Genomic DNA, 12,606 nt, shown 5'->3' with positions numbered 1-12,606 from the left:
ACAAAACTTCCCCATTTCAGAGGAAACGGTTTCATCATTTCTCTTCTGCTATTTGTCTTTTATCTACCAACTGTCTTAAGTCTCTGATTTGATCTCTCTACATTTTACTTCTGTCTTGTTCCCACTTCTCTCCATTTCTTACTTGCTCTTCCCTCTTAATCTCTGCCCACCCACCCCCGTCTGTCTGTGTCTCTCTCTCTGTCTCTCACCACCCTCTCTCTTGCTTGGAGGAGGGAATCTCCTGCATAGTGTTTTATTATAGTGCGTGCTTCCCATCTGCCAGCAGGATCTGGCCATTTCAGCAGTGCATCTTAGTTTGTATTGGCTCCTTAGGTCCAGGTCAGGTGAGGACACATTTTTTTATTGTCTAGTACAGACAACAATGAACGGCACATTTAAAATCTTGTAGGCCAGAAGGTCTGACTGTTCTATATACATGGAGATGTAGTAGTAAGCCTTGCCAAGCCCTGAGGCCCATAGGGCAGAGTGACGTGAGGCAGCTTGATGTACAAGTACACCCACTGGACAAGTGGACATGGTGCAGGGACTTACCCCCAATCAAACCTTGCCGCCAGGGATCAAACCCCAATCTCAGTGGTGACACTCTAACCGCAACTGAAATTCACTGAGCCCGTCGGGAGTTGTGGCAGGATACAAATCATACGCACAAGGCGTACGAGACCATTCTTGCTCAGAGTCTATATATAGCTAATAGGACTGTAGTAATAAAACACCCTACCATACACGGCCACTGACATGAAGAAAGGACTGATTATTGGCTTTTCATTGAGCCAGCTGGCCGTCATATAGCAGCAGGGTCCTGAAAGCCATCAATCCCATTCAGAGAAGGTTCACTTACGGGGGTGTCTGGGAAGAACTAAAGCCTGAGTTAAGCGGCCCAATTCATAGTTCGCCATGCGTTGGTGTCTCACACCGAGAATATCTGACATGCAAGCCTACATCTTTCATCTGGGCTTGTAGGTCTGCTATTCTCAGCCGGTGCATGACACCAGCGCACAACTATTATCTAAATATAAATAATAATCGAGAACTTACAAATCAATTAGTAAATTGCACATTTCACATACCTGCTGGTTTTTATAATTTATAGCCAATGTGGAGGTTTGTTTAAAATTAATATTTTGGGGGAATTGTTTAGCCGTTATTGACAGAGAGAGGAACAGAAATTAGAGAGTATGGGGAATGAAATTTTAGCAAATGGTCCGCCTGGCCGGGAATTGAACCAGGGACTTGATCAGAGCATGACGCCCATGTGGTATGCACCCCGACCATTTGTTTTGTTTTTTTGCCCAAAGTGGAGGTTTTTGATTATTTTATATAATTGTATATTTTATAGATTGTGAGATATTGCATTTGTATGTACTATATGTACTGCCTGTCTATTGATGGTATTTATAGTTTAAATCTTCCATTCATATATTTCCCCCAAGAAAAGAAAGGTGCTTTTCTTGAGATTTAAGATGATCCTCATCATCTGGCATGGTTTTCAAGGAGAGGTGTAGTTATTTTAATCAACGAACAAAATAAGATTTAATCTTCAAAGTAATTATGTGGAGTTTTGTTCAGGTTCTTATTGTTATAAGTCGAGACCTATCTTGGTGTGTTTGAGAGGCAGGCCAACTGAATTACTATTTCGCTGACTTTTCTGCAATTTGAAGTAGATGATTAGAAAATATAATGCTTTCTGAGATTTTGAAGGACTAAGTGAGTGGGAGAGAGATGAGGTACATGCGTATCTGTCAAAATGCGAGCCAAGCGTTATACTTTATTTTCCTTGGGCATAACAGTGATTATGATTCTTAAAATTGGTTCTTCTTGTTTGGTATTGAGGCAAAGAAGATGAATTAGCGAATATTCCATATAATATACTGTAGGTTTTAAATGTAAGCCATTTCACTGATGCTGTCAATAACAACTTAGAACTAGAAAAGCCGCAGTCGCTTACATAGACCCCTCCCACTAATTTTGCCAGCCAATTACAATGTCGCGTCACCCCTGTGATCATGCGTAAGTAATTCGGAGGGGATTTATCCCCCAAAAATCATGTTTTTGCAACAAACGGTTACATTTTTCGCATTTGCGGACACAAACAACCAGACTACTGTGGTTAGGGCAACCACAGAGAGACCTGTTAGGGCAACCACACTAATGAGCCCAAATGAACACTTTTCCCACGTCACATCACACCTAATAGAAAAGAGTGCAACCATTTATTAGGCAGAAATTTAAACAGTACAGAGTACAGTCAAACACTTCATAATCATGACATGAAAAATAACAACAAAATTCAAATCATAAAAAATTCAAGTTGAAGAAAAAAGTAAGGGGGTTATAAAGAGGTGGGGGGTAGTTACTTGACTAACGGAGGAGCGATCATTTTCCTCTCCATTTGGCCTGTTTTAAAGGTCACCAGTGATTTGCGTTTTTGTCAGGGAAGGGGTCAGGGCATTCCACACGTGGGTGGCAGTGCTGTAGAAGGAGAATTTACCCATGCTTGTCTTGTAAGTGGGTGGTACCAGATCGTTGTTCTCGCTCCCTCTAGTATTGTGGCTGTGGGTGTTGCTCCCTTTTTTGAGTCATCAGAACCCTGATGATAGATGAATGAAATTGCTAAGAAAGGATACTAGAGTCAAGAACGGAGATAGACAAAAACCGGTGAAAGACATGGGGATTAAAGTGCTTTTTGGACCAAAACCTGTGTAAGACATGGGAATAAAAGTGCTTTTTGGACCAAAACCTGTGTTATGGGGATACAAGTGGGTGTGCTTAAAGTATCGGGGGACATGCAGTATCACTTGAAGAGAAGAGTATGATAGTGACGGTACTAGGGACATCTGGTGTATTCTAATTATAGCTCCCTCGACTGCATAGATCTGACTGTCTATCTAATTTGAGGGTGTTCTTAAGACCCTAAAACCGGATGATATCGATATTGTGATACAAGTCTTTATTTTGTGGGATTTCAGTTGGCTTAAATTATGTATTTCTTCTGTTATAAGGCTGCATTACATTGGTAGTTAGTGAACGTTGGAATAGAGTTCTCAGATTCAAAAATACAGTATATATATTATATACTCTGATAGAGTTCTGAAATCTCTCTCTCTCTCTCTCTCTCTCTCTCTCTCTCTCTCTCTCTCTCTCTCTCTATATATATATATATATATATATATATATATATATATATATATATATATATATATATATATATATATATATATATGCATCCAACCCAAGTGATATTGAGCGTAGCCTATGACACACAGTATGGCATCCCCCTAGTAGTCGGTTGTTCGTTCAGACACACGGAAAACAACTACTGTGGCCAGATGTAATTTCCTGGGGTCTAGTAGGACTACAGTAAATAATAATAAAGAAATCACCGTAAGATTTTGTAAAAAAAAATACATATTTATTTAGCCACTTGTTCGAATGCCCCTGCCCCCCTGTCAAACTTTTTTTTACGCACATCTTTTACTGTCTCTAATAACAACCTAAACATGAACCTTGTTTGGGAAAAAAAACGTAACTTGTCCTTTAAGGCTTGTCCTGTTGTCCGGGACAAGTTGTAAATCTGCATTCACATTTTACTTGTCCGTTTGACAAGTGACTCTTGGTTTCACTTTTTCTGTGACGCTCCTAGCTAGCAGCCAACAATATTGTCTGGCATATTGTCTGGCTTTCCTAATAATCACCTTTCCAATATTGTTAATAACCCTAGAATGTCTGTGATCTTACATACATTTCATGTATTCCAAATACACAGCCATAGATCGGTCCTATTCGCAGACTGACCAAGTCTGCATTTAAACTTGTAGCACTGTGTGTGTACTCACCCAGTAATGAATTCCTAAGACTTAGGAGTCAGATGTTGTTCTCAGTGGCTGGCGCCCGGAAGTGCAGCGGCAGCCCAAGCTGAATGCGGAAAGGGTTGGATGCATATTGCCCATTCTGCCCCGACCCAACGTTTTAGGGCCGCCGGGCCCAGTTACAGGCAGGCCTTAAGTTTCTCTACTTACTAGGGTTCTTACCATTTGGTCTTCATTGTCCACATTACTAAAAATAATTTCTTAAAATTTGTGTGAAATGTGTGTAAATTGATATCTTGGTATTGGGTCAACTCATATCATTTAATTTCATTTGATCAACATTTCCCAGGTCTAGATGTCCCTTACACCAACTACAATTCAGCAACTTAACATAATCTTGCGAAAGTGTCCCTTCACAGCTAAGGCACTGGCACTGCACAACACAGGCTAGGCAACCATCTTACCAGCTGTCCTTGGTAAGCTAATTAGATGTTTAGAAGACAATGGCACCTTTGCTGCTTGTTTGCCAAAAGTGGTGAAGGAGTCCTGGCCAAAAGTGTACCTGCTCTTAGCTTATTATTTGTGTTACTTTCTCTCCCAATCTGTATATTTAAGGAGCAGTGAGTGTACCATGATGACAAACTGTGCTTGCAGAATACACAGAGACATACACTCTTCCTCTGGGGCGATCTGTGTTCTCTCTGGAGTCTGGACAGGGCGTCTGCTTCAAAGCCGCTATTCTGTCAGATGTTCTTATTGAAATTTGTCTTGTGGAAAGTTTAGAAACTGCAGCGAGTTCGCTGCAGTTTCTAAACTTTCTAGACGAAAGAAAAGAAAGTCAGCCAATAAGGGGAGAAAAATGTTTATCTTCGCCCTCTATCCTGTGCCATCTCTTTAATGTGTAAACGCAGGGCACATCTCATTTGTGTGAGTGGTTGCAAAATGTGCTGTGATTGACAGATTGGTAGACACTGCAGTACATTTCTGTGTTCATCTGTGGGACTGGGATCTAGCATTTTCCTACAGGCTGATGTTTTTGTACAGATGAGATGTAAAAATGGGTTACTCCAGTTGTGTGCCCTATTCATTGGGCATCTGAAATGAATGTGCTAAAAGAAATACAATGTTATTTTTACTTTGTAAAGGAGGAGTAGCATCCAAGGATGCTACTGTGGCATACAAAAACTAATAAAATACTTTCATCGCTTGGTTGGGGTGCTGTAAAGGAATACACCTGCACACTCATCTGCTCCAATGTAATTTAATGAATTAAAAAAAACGCTGTCATTACATTACATTGGAGCAGATGTGTTTGTGGGTTTATTTTTCTTCATGCAGGCACACACACACACACACACACACACACACACACACACACACACACACACACACACACACACACACACACACACACACACACACACAATCATGACCTAGTTGACTGCTACCAACAGCGCCGACTAGTGGTTATAGTAGTTGACTTTGAATTTAATTTGTTGCCTGTTGCTTATTTACAATTCTCTTCTGAAGAAAGAAGGTAGCCCCTTCAGATGCAGCATCTCGTTTTAGAGGGGGCCATATATACATAAGTAAAACATTACAAATAAGTAAAACATTACATACAATACAAATACACAATACACGCACAACAGCTACAGTTAGTAGCTTGCAATGCTCACCAATCACCATCTCCCACCCACACCCCCAACCTTCGACTCATTTTAAACAAAAAATAATGGAGAATACAGTACTATGACCTGTATCAAAGTTAGAAATAGACGTAAATACAAGCAGTATTAGTAGCATGAACAGGTTGTTTCAAGATGTGAATAAAGGGAAGTCCGGAAGCGGCCAAATAAGATCTGAGTGAAAGAGGAAGATGGATGGAGCTTTGTAGTGGAATGACCTGCGTTCCAACAGCAATATCAAATATATGAACTATAATAGATAGACGAGAATTAATTAAAACAGTTACATTGTGGAGTTCGTTCCAATCAAATGGAGCACTGACAGAGAAAGCTGCTTTACCTAGCTCTGAGTTAGCAAATGGAACCTTGAGGGTCAGGAAGTCACTCGAGCGGGTCTGATAAGGACTTGGATTCTGATCCAACATAGAGCAAATGTAAGTTCCTGAGATGGCTTTGAAAATAAACATATACCAGTGTTTATCACGCCTCTCATACAGAGAGGACAAGCCTGAGTTGTGCGTTCCCATAGTGTACAAACTGTACATTCTGTACAATGATGGGTACCATAGCTGTCACCAGTGACCCATCTTAGAGCAGAATGGTAAACCGTATCGAGGTGCTTTAAAGTGGATGGAGCAGCAATCCTGTAAATAATGTCCCCATAGTCCAGAACAGAGAGAAATGTGGCTTCAATTATTGTTTTTTTACAGGATGCCGGAAAACATGCCTTGTTCCTGTAGAGAGAACCATTTTTTTGACAGTTGAAGTGAACACAAGGAATGGGTACCAGTGATGTTGTCATGGTTACTTTATTTTGTCTCCCAGGGGAGAAATTTATCTTGGACACACATATCTTGCAGATTTTGAAAGCACAATGTCTTAAGGGTATTATTAACGAGTAGGATTTGCTACAGTGAGATATGGTTTAGAGTAGAATACACTGACCAGAATCACTATGGTCTCTCTTCATGACGAATAAGCCTTTTTACACTGTGACACTGTCAAGGTACACTGGTGTGCAGCGAGACAAGTCCTGTTGTGCCTTGGGATCTTATTATTGCAATATATAAAATGATCCAAAACGTTATGAATGTTTTTTTCTTTTAATTTGTAATATCAATATACTACTGCATGCAGACGGACCCAATATAAATGCAAATTCTATACCCTAAATTTATATTGTAGCCTCTTTCAGCCTGGTGACCTTATTTCATTTTAGGTAATTTCATTTTTTTCGTGTACATTTCTGATACTGGCAAAGATTGACGATCTACATGTTTAATTTTGAATGCAGGTGTGTTTTGCAATTAGAGTTATAAGAGAGAAGAAGGGACATCATTGAGTTTGTCTTGGAGACATGGATGATGCTTTTTGATTGATTGATTGAAAATTTTATTAACAGTTTGCAGAATTACAGTACATTTCAAGCACAAACTCAATACAAAGGCTGTTAACTGTGAGTGGACGACCCAATTAAGCATTACACTTGTTTACAACAGGGTCCACCATGTTCAAATCATCAAAACATTTAGAGACGTACAAATAGACACTTCTATATAGACAAAGAACAGTACAGGAATTCATCATAATGGAGGTAAAAAGGGAAAAGAAACATATACAGTGAGGGGAAAAGGGGGGGGGGGGGCGGTGGGGGGGGATTCAGATTTTACGGGGGCCAGTTTCGAATTGCAGCCATCCGTAGGTGCCCTTTGAGAGCGGTTTTGAAGGAGTCAAGGGATTCGCATGTCTTAATGACTGTTGGTAGGGCGTTCCACATTTTGGTGGCATAGGAGCGAAAAGAATTTAGTCCCTTGTTTGTGCCGAATCTGGGTTGAACATGATTCGTTGCACACCCTCTGGTGTTGTGGGTGTGGACTTCGTTAACATTAAGGAAGTATCTACACAGGTACATGGGTATCTTGGTGGAGTATCGAATCTTGTGGACCAGACCCATTGCAAGATGCTGTACTCTGTCGCCGACCCTAAGCCATGCCAGTCTGTCAAAGTGGGCAGGGGTGAGGTGGGTTCGGGGGGTGAGGCCAAGTAGGAGCCTGACCAGTTTGTTTTGGGAGGTCTGGAGCCTAGTTTTAAGGGCCTTTGAGGTGCTGTGGTACCAGGAGGTGCATGCATAGTCAAAGAAGCCTTGTACAAGGGCTCCTGTTAAGGTCTTCAAGGTGTTTTTGTCGACCAGTGAGGAGATCCTGTAAAGGAATCTTGTTCTTTGGTTGACTTTTTTGATTACGTTGGTGGCCATTTTATCACCGGAAAGATTAGCCTCCAGGATGGAACCTAGGTAGGTAATTTCATCTTTCCGTGCACACAATCCTCCATTAATAGATTCAGAACACTTTAGTAAGCACATTTAGCTATAGCCCGGCAGATATGTGCAATATTTAAAAAATAATTTGGCATTTTACGATAATAGCGTGAGATTTCGGCACACTGTTAGCATGCCCTAATGAAGATTCACATACCAACCAGACTACTATGCAATTTAACGAAATAATGCAAATTTGGTATTGGTAACACTGTGAAAGCGGCCGTTAGATTTTGATCTGATCCATGCATTGCTTTCCTCCTTCCTGAGTGTGGCAGAGATTAGTTATTATTGGATCTAGTCTTCGATTCTTTGGTTCTAAAATAGAACATCACTGACCTTTTCCAAAATAGCCGTTGAGTCGGTAGATGTGTGAACCCGTTGACGACCGACCACAACACAGTAGGCCTACATGGTCTTTGCCTGTTGACTTTGAAACACGACTCTGCTCAGTCTGACTATGTCCTTTTAGCCATGCCCTTTCATGCAGACGCTTTTTAAAATTGTATTGCCATTTGTTTTTTATACCGGTATTTGTTGTTTCTGTCCTTTAGCACGTTGCTCCAATGTGGCTGAACACTCAATTCACCATTTAAAAAATATTTATAAAAGCACTAAGACCTCCATTTTCCATTCATCACAACATTTAAAGATGTACAAATATACACTTCTATGAAAAAAGAAAAATCATCATTAAAAAGTTAAAACAAGAAAAAAAGGTAAAGATGTGTACAGTATGGAAAAAAAGCGGGGGGGTATGCTATGCTACATGGGCAATATATCGATATTGTGATGAGACTAGATATTGTCTCTTGAATTTTGCATATGGCAAAAGTGTCTCTTCCTGGATTTAATCAGTTCAACTTTATTTTATACTTTCAGAAATGGACAAAATGGCAACAATAGCAGGTGTACAAGATAACATGTAGTGTCACAAGTTCTCAACACATTGTGATGCTACATTTAAAAGATAATTCATCTTAGTGTCACAATACTAAAAAGTATCGTCAGAATATTGATATTGAAAAAAGAAAATATACACACACACACACACGTGTGTGTGTGTATGTGTGTGTGTGTATATATATATATATATATATATATATATATATATATATATCCTTAGAAGAGGAAGGGACCGCACACTCCAGAGACGCTCAGGACAAGATTATTATTTTTGCTTTATTTGCACGGCGCGTTTTGCCGTGTAGGCTTCGTCAGGTGCTTTGCATGATATATATATACCTTTACCATATCACCAATTCAAGTATCTACTACTCGCTCAGCACAGATATCCTGTACTAAATGTGCTGTTACCCATTTGCACTCTCACCCTGAATGCACTCTGTTCCACTAACCCGCATCGTTCATATCCAGTCAGCTCAGTTTCCCCAGCAAGGCATTCTTCCCTGCAGTGCTCACTAGACTGCCCAATGTGTGCCGTCTTATATATCGTCACTGTCGGAAAGACACCGTGTACAGTTATGTCCAACACTCTTACTTTACAGAAAATGTCAAAAAGAACCAGATGGATTGTGAATACTTTTCATTCGTTCAATATTTTTAAAAACCCACAGAGAGACTTGAAAATCTTCCCTTTCACTTATTTTCTTTCTTTTGCAAAAAAATAGCAGATCTACAAGACATTGCATTGCGACACATTGCTGTTTTTGCTACTTTTGTGTGACAGTATGACGAAGTAGCATAATTAATTCACGATACAAAAAACACTGCCCATTGAATGGAATAAACATTCATCTTGTGTTCTTCATTGTGACAAAGTGAAATATCATGAGCATGTCGTTGTAGGCTTGCGTCACTTACACATTGGGCCATGTTCATACAGTGTGGCTGTTAGTTAGTGCTGAAAAATGGCTGGTGCATTTTTACATGTTTCATTTGTTACAGCACAGGGAATCAGTCACCATCTGCTCTATGTGCAGGCAGTTTTATGAAAATTGCCTAGAGATATTTGCAGCTCGCTTTGAAGAATTGTCAAACCATGTTCCTCTTTTGACAAGTCGAGGTAAAACATTGCCTGGCATATCGGCAAACTAATGTGATATTGATCCCGTGTCTCTTTTTCTCTTTCTTATAGAAACTGTGGCAGCCTCCCCACCCACGTCAGCACAAATCCGATATGGTGAGACATTAAACCTCCCTGTCACATTTGCGTGCATCCACACACGCTCAGCACAGACTGATACATATTGTGAAAGATTACGGTTGTTTTTCTGTCAGTGACAGACAGAGATAGGTATATGTGCACACTGCACAGTACCACAGGCGCACAGTGTTACACATACCATATGAAGTTAAATGATTGACATTTCTGTCTCTCTCTCTCTCTCTCTCTCTCTCACACACACACACACACACACACACACACAATATGCATGTAGGCAGATATAGATATAGTGAAAGATGGGTGACAAACGTGTACACAAGAATAGTTGGCTCTGTCTGTCAAATATGCCAGAGACTGGCATTCAGAGTATTACTAGATTACAACGCAACAGGATCAGTGAGGAAGGCTTCTGTGCGCACAAATATTCACGCAACCCCACACGGGGCATTTTAAACTATAATCAGATTGTTTTCTTTGTTGATCTTTTCATCAGAGAATGTTTTTCAAAGAATAAATCTCAACCCTGACTGGAGCAGCAAAATAACCTCTCAGTATGCCATCAATTTAGACTGCTCTATGATCACACATTGAATGTTCTGTCCTGTTAACAGCAGAACAACACACAGAATTGTTGTATCATTCATTGGTTATGTTTTAATCAATCCACGCTGTGTGAAATATGATGATTAATGGTCAGCATCGTTTATCATAGCCTTTCCAACATTGCACTTTGCCTTTTTTATAACGCCAAAGCAATGTCATCACTTGCACCACACACAAGGACTGTATATTACTTTACTCAACCAATTCCAATTTTCAGTTCAAGTTACATGAATGAACAATCTAGCGATGATACCTCATACCGGTACACACAAAGGTAAACATCATGTAGGCCTATACTAGTTATTACTTTGGAGCTGACCTGTTCTGACATTCCATATGTTGATCCTTCCCCATCTATCCTTCCTCTTCGATGTCTCCGTTTTAATAATAATGATACAAGTTTATTTGTATAGCACCTTTCATGACATGAAATGCAGCTCAAAGTGCTTTACAGAGCAATGGAGATAAAAAGAAAAGAAAGGCATAAACATTAAAAAACAAGAGCAGTAATGCAATACAGTGAGGACATGAACTAGAAAGGTCACAATTTTAAAAAATTGCACAGTGTGGTTGCCGCAGTCGCTTACATAGGCCCCTCCCACTAACGTTGCTAGCCAATTACAATTTCAAGTCACACCTGTGATCATGTGTAAGTAATTCGGAGGGTATTTATGCCCCCAAAAAAAATATTCTGCAACAAACGGTTATTTTTATTTTTTTTGCGGCGCCCCCTATGGATGAAAATGGAATTGCTTTTGGCTTTTGGTTGATTAAACCACCCGCGATATCTGATTCAAATTTGGGGTGGGTTGGACATTTGGTTTGTGATTTGTGGCGTTTTTTGTAAAATAGGCCCCTCCCACTAACTTCGGAAGCCGATTACGGCCGAACGATACGCACTATCAAATTTCTGCCTGTGGTGTTTTCAACGGAAAGGTCCAGAGATCATGTGTACCGATTTTTGTGAGATTTGGACAAAGTTTGTAGGAGGAGGAGCAAAAAGTGTGTTTTGGAGAAAATTCAAAATGGCGGAAAATCTATCATGACGCACTAATAATAATAATAATAAAGTGTTACAATTACAATAGTCTGGTTGCCCTTTGGGCAACCACAATAACTAGCTTTGGAGATGCGTCAGAGCTGGATTCCTGAATGGGAAATTCTGGGCACAAGCCCTGCAGGGCCCAAAGAGCAGGGTGGCACTGTAGAAAATTAGGCCAATTAAGTCAGAGGCATTCACCCTGGAAATCTTAATTATAGCGGTTCTCATATAATGTTATGTATTGTTACATATACAAATAATAAAGTGGTGAAAGAACATAACCAGCTGATCAGTCAGTCTATCATATGATTCTAAAGTAAAGGGCCTCAGCACGAAAAGCTACTATAGTGTACCCGCATACGGCCTGTTTTGAAACCGAATATAGCTAAAGTATAACATAATTCTTAAAACACCAAAAGGGGTTCCCGCCCGTCACTACACCATTGGTTCTCAAAGTTGGGGTCTCAGCTGGTCCTTAGAAGGGTAGAAACTAAAATCAGCCAGAGAATGTATCATTCATATACTGTACAGTACTATGCTGCGTGAATAAACATACAATTTGATAGCATACAGTAGATCACCCAGGTTTTATGGTTTTTCAATCCCCACACGTGTATGTATAAGTGTTGCAACACTTAAAATGTAGAATATGAAATTTTAACGGTAATATTGTATATCGTATCGATATCGCAATATTTGGCATAAATACAGAGATATGAAATCTTGTCCATATCGTGCAGCCCTACTTGTAATCCAGAGCCCATTATAGTATAGACCGAGTTACGACAACTCCGTTCACTTCATGGGGCCAGTCCTCTTCTACATAGACTTCTATTGGCGAATATGGACACTGGAAGTTTACAGAATCTATTGTAGTCAATAGTGCTCGCCACGTCACCGGGCTGTTTTCTGCCCCCTCAATGTCGCAACTCTGTCTATACTCTATGGCTCTACCGCGGCCTGAATGATTCAGCCCTGCAGCCCTGGTGTGAGATATGATC

The 12,606-nt window shown here is 40.1% G+C and overlaps 1 protein-coding gene across 1 annotated transcript in view; it reads left to right on the top strand.

The window, feature by feature from the left end:
* Nucleotides 1-12,606, top strand: part of LOC306938854 (transmembrane protein 65-like) — a 41,157-nt gene that overhangs the window by 8,635 nt on the left and 19,916 nt on the right. The window contains exon 2 of the mRNA XM_079523199.1: nt 9,931-9,975. Within this exon, the coding sequence (XP_079379325.1) occupies nt 9,931-9,975 (45 nt within the window). The remainder of the gene's footprint in view (nt 1-9,930; nt 9,976-12,606) is intronic.

This window comes from Electrona antarctica (genome assembly GCF_951216825.1).
Source record: "Electrona antarctica genome assembly, chromosome: 15".
In the NCBI taxonomy this organism is placed as follows: Eukaryota; Metazoa; Chordata; class Actinopteri; order Myctophiformes; family Myctophidae; genus Electrona; species Electrona antarctica.
This window is presented reverse-complemented; position numbering and strand designations above follow the sequence as displayed.